The 13,782-nt window shown below is 28.5% G+C and overlaps 3 protein-coding genes across 3 annotated transcripts; all 3 read left to right on the top strand.

The window, feature by feature from the left end:
* The first annotated feature begins 239 nt into the window (after positions 1 to 239).
* Positions 240 to 989, top strand: LOC111026879. Its single transcript, XM_022305058.1, has 4 exons — positions 240 to 390; positions 484 to 651; positions 742 to 859; positions 924 to 989. The coding sequence occupies exons 1-4, from the start codon at positions 305 to 307 to the stop codon at positions 987 to 989; spliced, it is 438 nt and encodes a 145-aa protein (XP_022160750.1). The 5' UTR covers positions 240 to 304.
* A 7-nt stretch (positions 990 to 996) lies between these two features.
* On the top strand, positions 997 to 4,477 carry LOC111026880. The gene is made up of 10 exons (XM_022305059.1): positions 997 to 1,371; positions 1,442 to 1,664; positions 1,818 to 2,078; positions 2,626 to 3,000; positions 3,074 to 3,278; positions 3,353 to 3,541; positions 3,615 to 3,742; positions 3,829 to 3,923; positions 4,049 to 4,248; positions 4,319 to 4,477. The coding sequence occupies exons 1-10, from the start codon at positions 1,153 to 1,155 to the stop codon at positions 4,458 to 4,460; spliced, it is 2,037 nt and encodes a 678-aa protein (XP_022160751.1). The 5' UTR covers positions 997 to 1,152; the 3' UTR covers positions 4,461 to 4,477.
* Positions 4,478 to 11,255: 6,778 nt separating this feature from the next.
* On the top strand, positions 11,256 to 13,686 carry LOC111026878 (protein FAM200B-like). Its single transcript, XM_022305056.1, has 3 exons — positions 11,256 to 11,485; positions 11,558 to 12,834; positions 12,903 to 13,686. The coding sequence occupies exons 1-3, from the start codon at positions 11,359 to 11,361 to the stop codon at positions 13,401 to 13,403; spliced, it is 1,905 nt and encodes a 634-aa protein (XP_022160748.1). The 5' UTR covers positions 11,256 to 11,358; the 3' UTR covers positions 13,404 to 13,686.
* The last annotated feature ends 96 nt before the right edge of the window (positions 13,687 to 13,782 follow it).

Raw genomic sequence — 13,782 nt, 5'->3', positions numbered from 1 at the left:
TTTTTCACTTCTCTTTAATTCGAATTAATTTTTCTCTCGATTATTCGAACACTCGGTAAATTGGAAACCTCTATAAATCGAATTTTTAACTCGGTCCTCCGAATTTCGAATTATCGAGTGACTACTGTAATTATAATAATTTTCAGATTTAATTTGATTTAATTTAATTTCTTTTTGTGCAATAAATACTTTATTATAATATATATATTTATGTTAACTCATTTTGTAATTCCTAATGATATAAAATTCTATACATATAACATAAACGTATACATTATTTATAACTTATTAATTAATATAACTTATGTATATCAAAAGTTCTATTCAAACGAGAATAGAAGAGACTTCCCAGGAATACCATGCATCGACTTCAACACCAATAATTCCTAGGTAAATTGTTTTTTACAATTTATATTTTTTTGCATTTTTGCATTTTAAATTTTAGATACTTTTATAATATATAGTTAATTTCTTAAATAATAGGGTTGCAATTGCAAGTGACATTGATATTACCGGGATAAATTCATTAGATTGGGCAGATGAAAATATCGAATCTCATGAATTATCAACTGTTAGTTTATCGTGTGAAAATATCGAATTACATAAACTAGAAACCGTCAAAGACCTAGTAATCAAAAACTCACCAATGGAGTGTGTTTTCTAAATTTGAACATAATTCTAAAATAAAATAAGGATGTTTACATTTATAAGTGAATACAATAACTACGTATATAATTTCAGAATAATGACTAATGAAATAGATGGACTTAGAATAGTTGACATGTCTCATATATTTTTTCAAATACAAAATATCAAACATGACAGTGGTTTTGATTGTAATTTTATGAACATGAAGTTTGTAAATGAAATTCGAACAGGTTTTTATTCTGATTTTATATTTAAATGCAAAATGTGTAATTTAGAAAAAAAAATTAGTTCTACTAAAATCATACCCAATGAAAATTGGTCCATCAATAAAGCTGCTGTAAGTAGCTCTATTGCAATAGGTAAGTAAGCTAGATATACAAATAAAAAAATATTTATGAATTATATAATATAAAAAATAGTGACTTTAAATCATTTGGAAAATATTCTTTAGGAATTGGTTATACACAGTTATCCGAATTTTTTTCTGGAATAGAAGTACCATCAATGTCCCCTGCAACATATATTTCAATACAAAATAGTCTACAACTCGAAATTAAAAATACTGCGTGGAGTGAGATGCAAAAAGCCGGCGAAGAAGAGAAGAAATTGGCAATTGAATCCGGTGACATTGATACCGATGGTATTCCTTTAATAACTGTAGTGACAGACGGTCAGTGGTCGAAAAGAAGTTATAGTACAAAATACGATGCACTATCTGGAGTAGTAAATATTGAAATAAGCATTTGATTTTAAAAAAATAAGTGAACAATAGGTAATATTATTTCTATTTTAGGCAAGTATAATTGGTTATAAAACAAAAAAAGTTTTATTCGTCGGAATTAGAAATCGTTACTGTGTAACATGTGAGAGAGCATTGAATAAAAAAATTGAAATTCCAAATCATTTGTGTTTTATGAACTGGAAAAAAGGAGCAACAAGTATTGAAGCCGATGGAGTTGCAGAAGGATTTAAAAAAAGTGTTGAGTTGCATGGAGTTAAATTTTCTAAATTGATCGGTAATAATATAAAATATAAATATATTCTAAGTTTATTAATTTAATCTGGATATAAAATAATAACGTATATATTTAATGTTTAGTGTAGCACGTAAATATTATAAATAACACAATTTTATTAAATATATTACATTTTATACATATGTAATTTAGGCGATGGGGACAGTAGCGTTATAAAGCGACTAAATGAGATACTTCCATATGGGCCGTCATTGAGAGTGCAAAAAATTGAATGTAGGAATCATTTGTTAAGGAACTATTCAAAAAAAATGATGGCTTTGAGTAAAAGAACAGACTTTCCAATCGATATTAGAAAAAAAATACAGAACAACATTATACGGCTAAGAACTGACATAACTTGTGCTATAAAATTTCATAATCAACAAAACAAGCCACTATTTCAAAAGATTTCAGGTAAAACTATGTAATATTTTATGTATTTTCTAAATTTTTTAAATACTGGAATAAGTACTGCTATGTGTAATCTTGTATTTAATTTCAAAATGTTAACTGAGTGAACATTTTGTTATATCAACGTTTATGTATAAAAATATAATACCTATAGGTATCTAAATAGTTTAACATTTTACAAAATATTTTCAAAAATTCTTATATTATGTATAAAAAATGACAATATAAACATCTGGTGAGGGTTTCATTAGTTCTTACGATTAATACTTACTTTTTGTATCATAGTAAAAATTGTGCATTTTTTTAAAATTTTTTTAAGTAAAAATTATAAACAAACTTGTATTGAATTTTTAACTTTAAAATAATATGCAATATTTCTTGTTTTTGATGAATTTCGAAAAATTAAATAAAATTGAACTTTAACAGCTTACGAAAAAATCAGAATCTAAATTTGTATGCTTAATATTTATTTATAAATGTATAACTATGTAATAATAATTTCAAGCATGGAATTAAATATTTTAAAATTAAAACTTGCATAACATTTTAGGTCTCAGATTTGATATATCCAACGCACCATATCATCGACTATTTGATAATCATGAAAAATGTTCTACATATTTTTGTAAAGAAAAAAACAACATGTCCACAAAATTAAATGTCATCGGAAAATATACATCTATCTCTAGAGAAATTAATATTATTGTTTCTCGTTTATCAAAAAACGCAGATAGTTTGATACTTGACGTAGACAATAATATTTGTGAACAATTGAACAGCACAATTAATAAGTTTTTAGGAGGTAAACGAATCAATTTTACCCAGAAAAGTTCCTACACAACACGAGTAAACGCAGCAGTTATAAGCTTTAATTCCAAAGAATATTTGCGTGCAATTAAAAAACACATGACAAATACTAGCCCAGGTAATTTTTAAATAAAATTATTATAAATAGAAATAAAATTTTAATTTATCCAACTTATTATGCTTTGATTTAGGCAAAATCGGAAAAAGTTTTTTAAAACGCATTCTAGACAAACGCAACATGTGTCAAAAAAGGAGACAAACTGTTCAAAAAACAGTTCTAAAAACCAATAAAAGAAGTACTACAGCTGATAAGGACTATGGAAATGCTGATGAGTTGGATAATGTAAGAAACATTGACAACCCAGAATTTATTAATGAAATGAATGCATTTATTAGGTAATTTTTAATATTAGGTATCCAAAGTTTTACAAACAATTGGTAAACTTATATCTATTTTTATTATTGTATAGAGTATTAGACGACGTCGATCGATCAAAAATTGAAATCGAGACCCGAGATCAAGGAGCTAGTGAAAAATGGAAACGTGAACGGTTATCAAGACTTACAGCTAGTAATTTTGGTCGCATTTGTAAGATGCGGCCAAGTACGAGTTGCAAAAACACCATATACTCAATTTTGTATAATAATTTCACTTGCAAGTAAGTATAACAATATTAATGTGTTACTTTTTTTAAAAATAAATAGATTCAGTAAAAAGTTAACATTTCATAGATCAGTACAGTATGGTAGGGATATGGAAAATATTGCAAGACAATATTTTGAAAATATGTATGATCTTCAAATAGTGCCATGTGGTTTATTTATAGATCTGGAGTACTCATTTCTTGGTGCAAGTCCTGGTAAGTCTACCATTTATTAAATTAGCTATATCAGTTAGTAATTTATAAGCTGATAATAACATTAATTTGCAAACATTATTATTTAGATGGAATCATTGATGATAATTCTATTGTTGAAATCAAAGCGCCATATGCAGCAAAAGATACACTGAATATAAATGAAGCTGTAGAGAGTGGTAAAGTAAGTATCTTTAATATAAAGAATAATTTTACTTTTGTATACCTACCTAATTAGTAATACAAAATAGAAATGTAATTCTTACTTACCTATTGCTATTTATACAAATTTTATTAATTTCTCTATAGATAAAATACTGTACAATTGTAAATGGCAAATTAAAATTAAAAATTACACATGATTACTTTTACCAAGTTCAGGGACAGCTCCATATAACACAAAAGAAAATGTGTTATTTTATAATATATACACCCAACTGGACATCAGTCGAAGAAATATTTTATAATCATGATTTTTGGTCGTCGAAAATGATCGATAAATTAAAACAGTGGGTTTGCTCATTTTATTTAAATTAATAAATTGTAATTGTGTTAATGGTTTAAATGCTTTTTTTCTAGTTTTTATTTAAAATGTTTACTACCAGAAATAGTAGATCCAGTTTTTAAACATCGTTTAATGATATCTGATATACGAGACCCAAATAAAAATGTGGCAGTAACATCGGCAGTAAGACCAACAGTCAAAACAAAATTGTTTTAATTAATATTCTGTATTTGATTTATTTTAAATAAAAGTTTTTGTTTCTTTTTAAAATAATTAAATGATTACCATTAGGTAATATTATGGTTTTTTTATTTAGTTATATTTTACTAAAATGTGAATGAGTAATACTTCAATAAATACAAATCAAGATATATTATAATACCGTTTCTACGATCTATATATTGATACATATATTTAGGTAAGCAGCTAAAATATTTGTGTATTTTTTTTGGTACGATTTATATTACATTTGTTTACATAATTTACAACTATGTATTTAAGTTAGTTGATTTGAGGCAGTAAAGGTAGACCCAGTCTCCAAAGAATACGAATGCTAAAGCTAAAAACATATTTTAGAGTTTATTATCGTATCTACGAGTATACATTAAAGGTATTATTATTTATTAATTGAAAAAATGTTTGTTTTTCCTTATTATCATATTAAAAAAGTAAGATAATATTGAACAGTACAATATTAAATACAACAATTACAATACAACAGTAAAATATGTATTTATTTAGGTACTATTAAATTATATTATACTGTATGTATTATATTTGAATGAGTAATAGTGTCATAACTACAAATTAAGGTATGTTATATTACAGTTTTTACAATCTATAAATTGGTGCATGTATCTAGGTAAGCAGTAACTTAAAAAAATAAATAGTTCGAATGGGTACGCGCGGTTCTTGAAAATAATACCGCGGCGTTTACGTGTGTAAATTTTATATTGACGCGATACGCCTTGGTCGAACGTTCATGAAATAATGATCAGCGCTCCCGAGACGGCACGGAATGAGCAGTGCCTGTAGTAGTGTAGTGCCACCGACTGCGTACTCTTAAGTAGTAGGCGTGGCTTAGACGTCGCGCGCTTGCGGATCCCGAAAACACTTAACAGCGCATTCTCTTGGCCGTTGCATACGTAACGCTTTGGGTATAACGTCCTCTTAATGGTTGTTTGTATTTAACTGGCAATTGTCGTTATGCATCTTTATATATCATATATACAACAATTACAACTGAAATATGTATTTCATTATGCTTTGCATCTGATTTTTATGAATAACTCTAATACACAATTGACTACTATGTAAGATTCCATAAATTTATACAGTAGAACAATCTAAATAGCAGTTCATTTATGTATATACTACATCACTAATATACTAATATATGTAATAATTCTATTAATCGGATTGTATTTGTTTTGATACACTCATGCCCTATGCTATGATTTGTGACCTTCAATAATTTTAGGTTTTCACCTGTGAACACTGATGTTTTTTTTTTAGGAATAAACAAAATTATAAAATTCTTCACACTGTTGCTACCTCTCATTATTAGACTGTTGTGTGATTTCATTCATTTCTTTATTCAACGCTTCATTGTGGACGTTCAATAAATAAATACCAACAACACCATACCACACTTGATGTCATATATTTGAAAACCTACTTCACCATTTAATTACCAACACACTAAACATTATATATATGTTGTTCCTAAGAAACACAGAAACTAACATGTTTGAAAGAAAAAAAACCAAGTGAAAAAAAAATTTATTTATTATTTTTGATCTGAAAAACATATAAAAAAATAAATTAAATATTAGACAAAACATGGTATTCAACTAATGTAGTCCAATTGAAAACTTACTATGTTCCTCTTCTACAGTCACCTGCAATTCATAAAATGATAGAATTAGAATTTTCGTAAGCAATTATCAGAAATTTGTATTAGGTAATTACATTTGCGGCGGCAACCGTGGCCATCCCCCTGGTGACGGTGTCCACGGTTGCTTCGCTTGGAGATTTTTGAGGTTCTGGTGGCTGTGGCGGTGGCGGTGGCGGCAAATCTAACTGGGCTACGGCATTCATTAAAATTTTAATTATAATAAAAATTAAAAAATGATAACAAAAATTGGTCGTGGTACACACACTCACCTTGACAATAGCGGGCAATATGCCCGGTTTGCCGACATCGAAAACACCCTGAAACATAAAATAAATACATGTCATCAAAAGTCCTTAGCCGAAATTTATATTTGGTAAAAATCTACTCACTTCTCTTCCTCCTGCACCAGAACCTCCACGTGATGGATTATATGGGGTGTTGTGCACATGCACACCCCTCCCTTAAAATTGGTACAAGTTTGTTACTTTCATTCTACAACACAAAAACAAAATGTAAATAAAATATATTATTTTCGCAGGTAATCTTCTATTGCCGCACCGTGTCGGATTGATTACATAAACACTTAGGCATACGACATTTCACGAACTGATGTTCAACAATATTGATATCCGTTACCACAGACACATTTTTAACTATACTAATTTTTATAAAATTACAAATAATTATGAATTTACGATAAAAAAAAAAAAACGAAACACGTGGCCTTCGCTAACCATAGAGTACCTATATACATAAGTTAATTTAACAAAAAAAAATATTTTCCACACCCACTACTCTATGGCCATGTAACGTGCTTTGCTTAACGTAAAAGAATACATTTTACATTGATTCAAATGCACACGTGTCGAGTAAAAGCCGGCTATACGATATTTCATAAATTGGTTTTTAAATATCTATTTGGATGACCACAGACACATTTTTAACTATACTATAATTTTATAAAATTACAAATAATTATGAATTTACGATAAAAAAAAAAAAACAAAACACGTGGCCTTTACTAACCATAGACAATATACATTAGTGACATAATAATTTGTAATAAATAAAATAATTTAGCGGAATGTTTTTCAAAAAATGGTTTAAATATTAAAATACACTCAGTAAAAATCATATAACATATAACAAAAGTAAAAAACAAAAAGCACGTGACTCAAGGTGACCTTATAACCCAATATGTATCTAATAAATAATCACAAAGTTTACTTACGCTGTGTTCTTCTACGGCTATACGGCTGGTTGAGAAATGAAATTAGTCTACGTCGGTCGCAGTGCCTGTTGCCAAAAATCTTATTTCCATCACTCCACTTTATCGGGTAACTACGACACCTCAATGATAGATAAAATTACGCGATTAGGAAACGATTCGTGTGACAGAGATCGATATAGTGGATACAGGCGATACAGCAGACATACAGATATCGTAATGTGAAACGAGCCTTTGATAATATTATGACATACATAGGTTATTACACATCGACCCCCCAATTAATACGCCATGATAGACACTATAACATTTGACGCAAACATCATGTTCACCTTCAACTATCCTGTGAACAATACAGTATCTATAACAAAAAAAGCTTTACGTATGACACGACGATGTACACTGTACACAAATTGTTGAACCTCTTGCACCAACAGTTGACTGACCGAGCTCGAACCTTAATAGATTTCAACTAGAGCACCTATCCACTAAATACTAATTTCAATTACTGTCGTGCCCTACCTGATTTGTTGCAGTGCTAATAGTACCTAACCAAAATTTAAAATCACGGTTTGGTAGAGTCGAATTTTTAGAAATACTCTCTATAGCTACCATTCTTGACCCACGATTTAAAACCCTCCATTGTAATGATGCTATCGCTTGTTCTAAAGCCATTAATACCATTAAAAAATAAAATTGTAGATCTTAGAATTGATTGTAATGAAACCAGTTCTTATACAGGCAATTCTTCTAATGATGAAGACACTGATAATTTATGGTCTATCCATAAAGAGCTCGTTAATAAAAAAACATAAGACGAAACAAGTATAAGAAATAACATGCCAACTGATTTAAAGCATTATTTAAATCAGCCGACTCTGCCATTAGGTGAAAATGTTTTAAAATTTTGGGACTTTCATGGGCCTATTTACCCTTATTTAAAAAAAATTGTTAACCCCTATTTATCAATGGTAGCGACATCAGTTCCTTCGGAACGCTTATTTTCAAAAGCTGGGCAGGTAATGACTGATAGTCGTAATCGTTTGACGGGTGAACATCTAAACAAGCTTCTGTTCCTAGGATCTCTTTCAGAAAGTGATTGGAATTTAGATTAGTAATAATGTAATTATCTGTACAGCTTTTTGTAAATATTTATAATGTAATTATCTGTACAGCCTTTTGTAAATATTTATAATGTAATTATATGTATATTATTTGTAAATATGTTTGTTATTAACTTAAATTAGCATTTTAAAAATTGTATATTTTCAAATGTATCAATAATAATTATGTATTGTTTATAACAATGAATTCTTAAAAATATTTGTATAAAATATGTATGTATATTTTATATTAATAAATAAAATAGTATTTGATAATATGAATTTGAGAGGAATAAAGGATACGCCTTAATTCTTTTTACTCAGTTTCATTGAAAACATTAAAGAAAAAGAATCGATTCATTTTAGCCGATTTTTAAATCGGTCGATTTTTTAATTTCGATTTAAATCGATTCACCGACGTGAATAAATAATAGTGTTAGGTGGGTACTTGAGGTACTTGTAATTTGCCTCTGGAAAATTTTTAGTTCACCACGCCACTGGGCGCCATCAATATAATATAAATATATAATAATTTAAATTTGTTATTGAAACTTTATATACTAACCTACTAACCTTTTATATATAACTTTTATTAAAATTCTCAAACTTTTTCAAGTAAATACGTATATTAATATAAGAACATTAAGAACCACAAATAGTAATACAAAACCAAAAATCAGTAAAAAATACGCCGAAAAAAAAGATTTCATAAATGAAAAATTTTCAGATTACACAACAAACAAAATTAATCAATACGATTATGTTAAATTTTTTAAGTTATAGAAATAATCAAATAAACCTAATAAAATATAAAATGTTGAATTATGCGATTTTTGTTATATTTTTTAATCATCATATATTTACTTTTGAAAATTCTTATATAATTATTTAATTGTGTATATACATATTATGTACCCTTTTCCGCCTTGTAGGAATTAACATACGTACCTGTTTTTTACCGTGTAGGAACTTACATATTATGTACCTTTTTCTATCGTGTACTAACGTACCTATGTATTTTTTGTACCTTCTACTCTAGATTTGTGATAATACCATCCCCATAAACACCGGTTTAATGTGTATTCCATTTAAATAGCGCAAAAACATAATTGTTAATTCTAATTTATACAATAAATCAACATTGATTTTAATAATATCAACCATTTTAATACAAAATGAACTATTGTTTATTTGTATATAAGCATCTCACTATACTTTACTATCGAAGAACTAACTAGGTAAGCAGTGGTACACCAATTCTCTAATACAATAACACTTAATAATATTACTGATAATGCCGATTCCTGTTTAAGGGGCATGAGTGGCAATCCATTTGGCATGTTATAATATTCTTAGACTTTAATTTAGTTCAAATTGTTTAAAAAGTGTTATTATGTGTTATTATTATTAAAGTGTCGAGTCTCTAACAATTTTGGGGATAAGACTAAAGGTAATTTGTTTTTTTGGCATATTCATTTTTGAAACTTGCGCCAAAATATTCTAAAAAATTATAATATAAGAACATTCACTTTATTATTAAATAGCTGCTTGTGAAACTCGGGGGCTTTTGAGACTTGGCGATGCAGACGTCAATGTCGTTGAAATCACTTATAGAAGTCCCTCCTGTTGACGTCATGGGCAGTTAAAAAACAAAAATGTAGGAGGTGATAACGATTTTTGATAAGTCTTATGCCGGGTTTACACCAAGCCGACAAAACAGCAACTTTCTGTCTCGCGACAAATCTGCGACAAATCGCCGACGAAATGGAAACATTTCCGCGACAAAATCGATTCTGGCGACTCAATGTTCTTGTTTCTAGAGACATTTTTGTGTCCTCTCAAAAGCGGTAAACATCAAAGGGTTTCTGTTTTGTTTCTGTTTTCGGCAACATAAGTCTATTTGGTGTAAACTAGTGTTGCAACATCTGACAAATTGTTTACTACCATTATTCTCCCTCTACACTTCGCGAGTTCATTATCACACGACTATCATTATCAATATTCATTATCAGTGAACAATCAATTGCATTATCAGTTATCACGCATAATTATCATAATTTATAAAATATACTAATTCTAAATAGTAATTTATAATTCTCGTGATATATTCTTTACGTTTTAATTTTAATTTCCCACGGTGTCACCATTAAAATGGATTTGGTTGGTAAACCAAATAAAGTATGGTCTACTACTGACACATGCAAGTTGATAGAACTGTACAGAGAATCACCAGTGTTATGGGATGCGCGTTGTCCAGATTACAAAAATAGGTACAAAAAGGCCGATGCATTACTTGAATTTGCAGAAGCTTTGTCGACCACTCCTGACTCAATAGACAAGAAAATAAAAAACATTACCTCTCAATATGCAAGAGAAAAACGACTACATGAAAAAGCAACCAAATCTGGAGCAGGAAAAGAATTCCATTCAAAATGGTTTGGATTTAACTTAATGTAGGGTGACCAGACGTCCTCTTTTACGAGGATTTGTCCTCTTTATATGAGTGTCCTCGTTTGTCCGGGCTCTTTTAAATAAAAAGTTAAAATGTCCTCTTTTTTACACGGAGTCTGTATTCAGTGGTAAAATGTGTTTTAAACGATATTGTATTTCCAAAAAATAATTTATAGAATTGGTGATAACATGAGTAATGCACAAGATTATAGATAAAATTCTGATTATGGCTGTGGTCCTGTAGATAGTAATATCACAGAATAGTTATTTTTAGAATTAACAATATAATATAATATAATATTATGCTATAAAATATAAAAACATTTAAACCAATTTACTTTCCTAAACAATGATAAGACCAAAACAAGATAATTAATAAATATTTATTAATCAAGACTTTTAAAAAAAAAAAAATAGCTAATAGTTAATACAATAATGCCTAAGAGAAAATGTGTCTTCAATGATCGACTGAAAGAATCATTTAAAAGTTTTGTTGATGGCCGTGACGTTAGTGAAGCCAAATGTATCGTCTGTGATTGCTATGTTTCAGTTGCCAATAAAGGTATGTTTTCCTTAAACAGATTTATATATTTTAAATTCATTAATATGCTTTGTATTTTTACATTTTTGTCAGGGTCTTATGATTTAAAAGCTCATTTAGACACAACTAAACATAAGTCAAGAATAGCTAGTTCTGCGGTTTCATCATCTAACAATTTAAGTAATTTTGTTATTAACAAAAATACACCTGAAATTTTGAAAGTTAGTGCAGTGGAGGGTACACTCGCATTTCATACAGTTGTACATCACCATAGTTTTCGATCAATGGATTGTACGCCTGCAATCTTACGTTGTATGTTTGATGACTCTAATACTGCTAAAAAATTAAGTTGTGCACGAACTAAAACTGAAGCAATTGTAAATAATGTACTGGCACCCCATTCTCTGAAAGTTATGTTTGAATGTTTAAAATGCATACCTTTTATTAGTATTGCTACAGATGCAAGTAATCATGGTAACACAAAAATGTTTCCAGTTCTTATTCAATACTATGATTATTTGAATGGTGGAATTAATGTTAAACTTATTGATCTCAAAAATACAAAAAATGAAACTTCAGATACTGTTAGTGAATTATTGTTGGAATCACTGAATAAAAATAACATAAAAAGTAAATGTGTTGCATTTGTTGGAGATAACACTAACACGAATTTTGGAGGCATTAATCGTAAATCTGGTCAAAACATATTTTCCAAACTTAAATCAAGTGTTAATAAAAATTTGCTTGGTATTGGTTGTCCTGCTCATATTTTGCACAATGCCATACATCATGGTGTGGATCAATTTGATATGTTTGATATTGAATCAATAATTCTTAAAATTTACAATTATTTCTCTATTTACACAGTTAGAACAGAATCACTGAAAGACTTTTGTGAGTTTACAGATATTACATACAGAGAACTACTGTATCACAGCAAAACAAGATGGTTAAGTTTATTTCCTGCAATTAACAGAATTTTGCAAATGTTCCCTGCGTTAAAATCATATTTTATATCACAAGACCAAACACCTAGGGCACTATTAAACTTTTTTGAAAATGATTTTAGTGAACCATTTTTACTTTTTGTACATTCTTTGATGAGTACTTTTCATAACAGTTTGGAAAAAATAGAAAATGATAGCAATTCAATCTGTGAAGTAATTAATATAGTTGAAAATATTTTGACTAGTCTAAAAGGTAGAACAACAGAAAAATTTATACCCTTGGCCGTAAAAGCACGTATAAAACATTTGAGAGAAAATGGAGAAGAAATTGCCTGTGATAATTTTATTGGACATTGCTTATGTATATATTCCTCAACAACCAGTTATTTAGAAAAATGGACTATGTCATTAATGCAATTTAAAGTAATTCAATTTATCCAGTTTGATTATTAATGATTTTTAATCAAAAATTATTTTTCAAATTATTACAGGTATTTAAATGGATGGACATTCAGAAATCTGCTCCAATAGATTACAACGAAGTTGAAGAATGTATAACTTTCTTAAAGTCCCTAAATGTTTTTATTGATGATGTACAATTATTTGACCAGATTCAAAACTTAAAAACATTTATTAGCATCCAAGATGATACATATTTCTTTGAAAAATCTCCAAATAAGTTTTTATTGTTTTTTTCTTCAAATCAAAACATAACAATATTTTCTGAAATTTTGAAAATTGCACAGTTTTTTTTTGCTATTCCAGGACATAACGCTAGTACTGAGAGAGTATTCTCACTTATAACTAGTCAATGGACTAAAGAACGCAACCGTTTCTTATTGGAAAACATTAAGGGTGTTATGATGGTTCAATTTAATTTTAAACATTTTAAATGTGCTGATTTTTTTAAATACTTAAAAGATCAAAAAAACAATTATATTTTAAAAGAAATATCTAGTTCTGACAAGTATGGACAAGTCAATTCTAAATAATGTTTAAAAGTTTCTAAGGTTGTTTGAAAAGATTAAAAATAAATGTTTTAAATTTGCGTTTAGTTTTGGTCGATCATTTTAATTTTATTGTTTCTAATAGATATGTTAGATTTTTAATATGCTGTTTATTTGTGCTTCAATCAGCCCACTGAGTATAATAAAATTGTGTTAAATAAATAACACAAGTATGTTTTATATATTATGAATAATTTTAAAGTACATATCCATAATATTAGTAAAAAATAAAAATGTCCTCTTTTTTTACAAGAGACATCTGGTCACCCTAACTTAATGGAATTTCTTAAAGATAAGAACCAACCGCGGAAGACTATTGAAGGTGGTATACAGGTAAATATTGAATATTATGGTTTATCTAATA

The sequence above is a fragment of the Myzus persicae genome, unplaced genomic scaffold (genome assembly GCF_001856785.1).
Source record: "Myzus persicae strain clone G006 unplaced genomic scaffold, MPER_G0061.0, whole genome shotgun sequence".
Classification (NCBI taxonomy): Eukaryota; Metazoa; Arthropoda; class Insecta; order Hemiptera; family Aphididae; genus Myzus; species Myzus persicae.
This window is presented reverse-complemented; position numbering and strand designations above follow the sequence as displayed.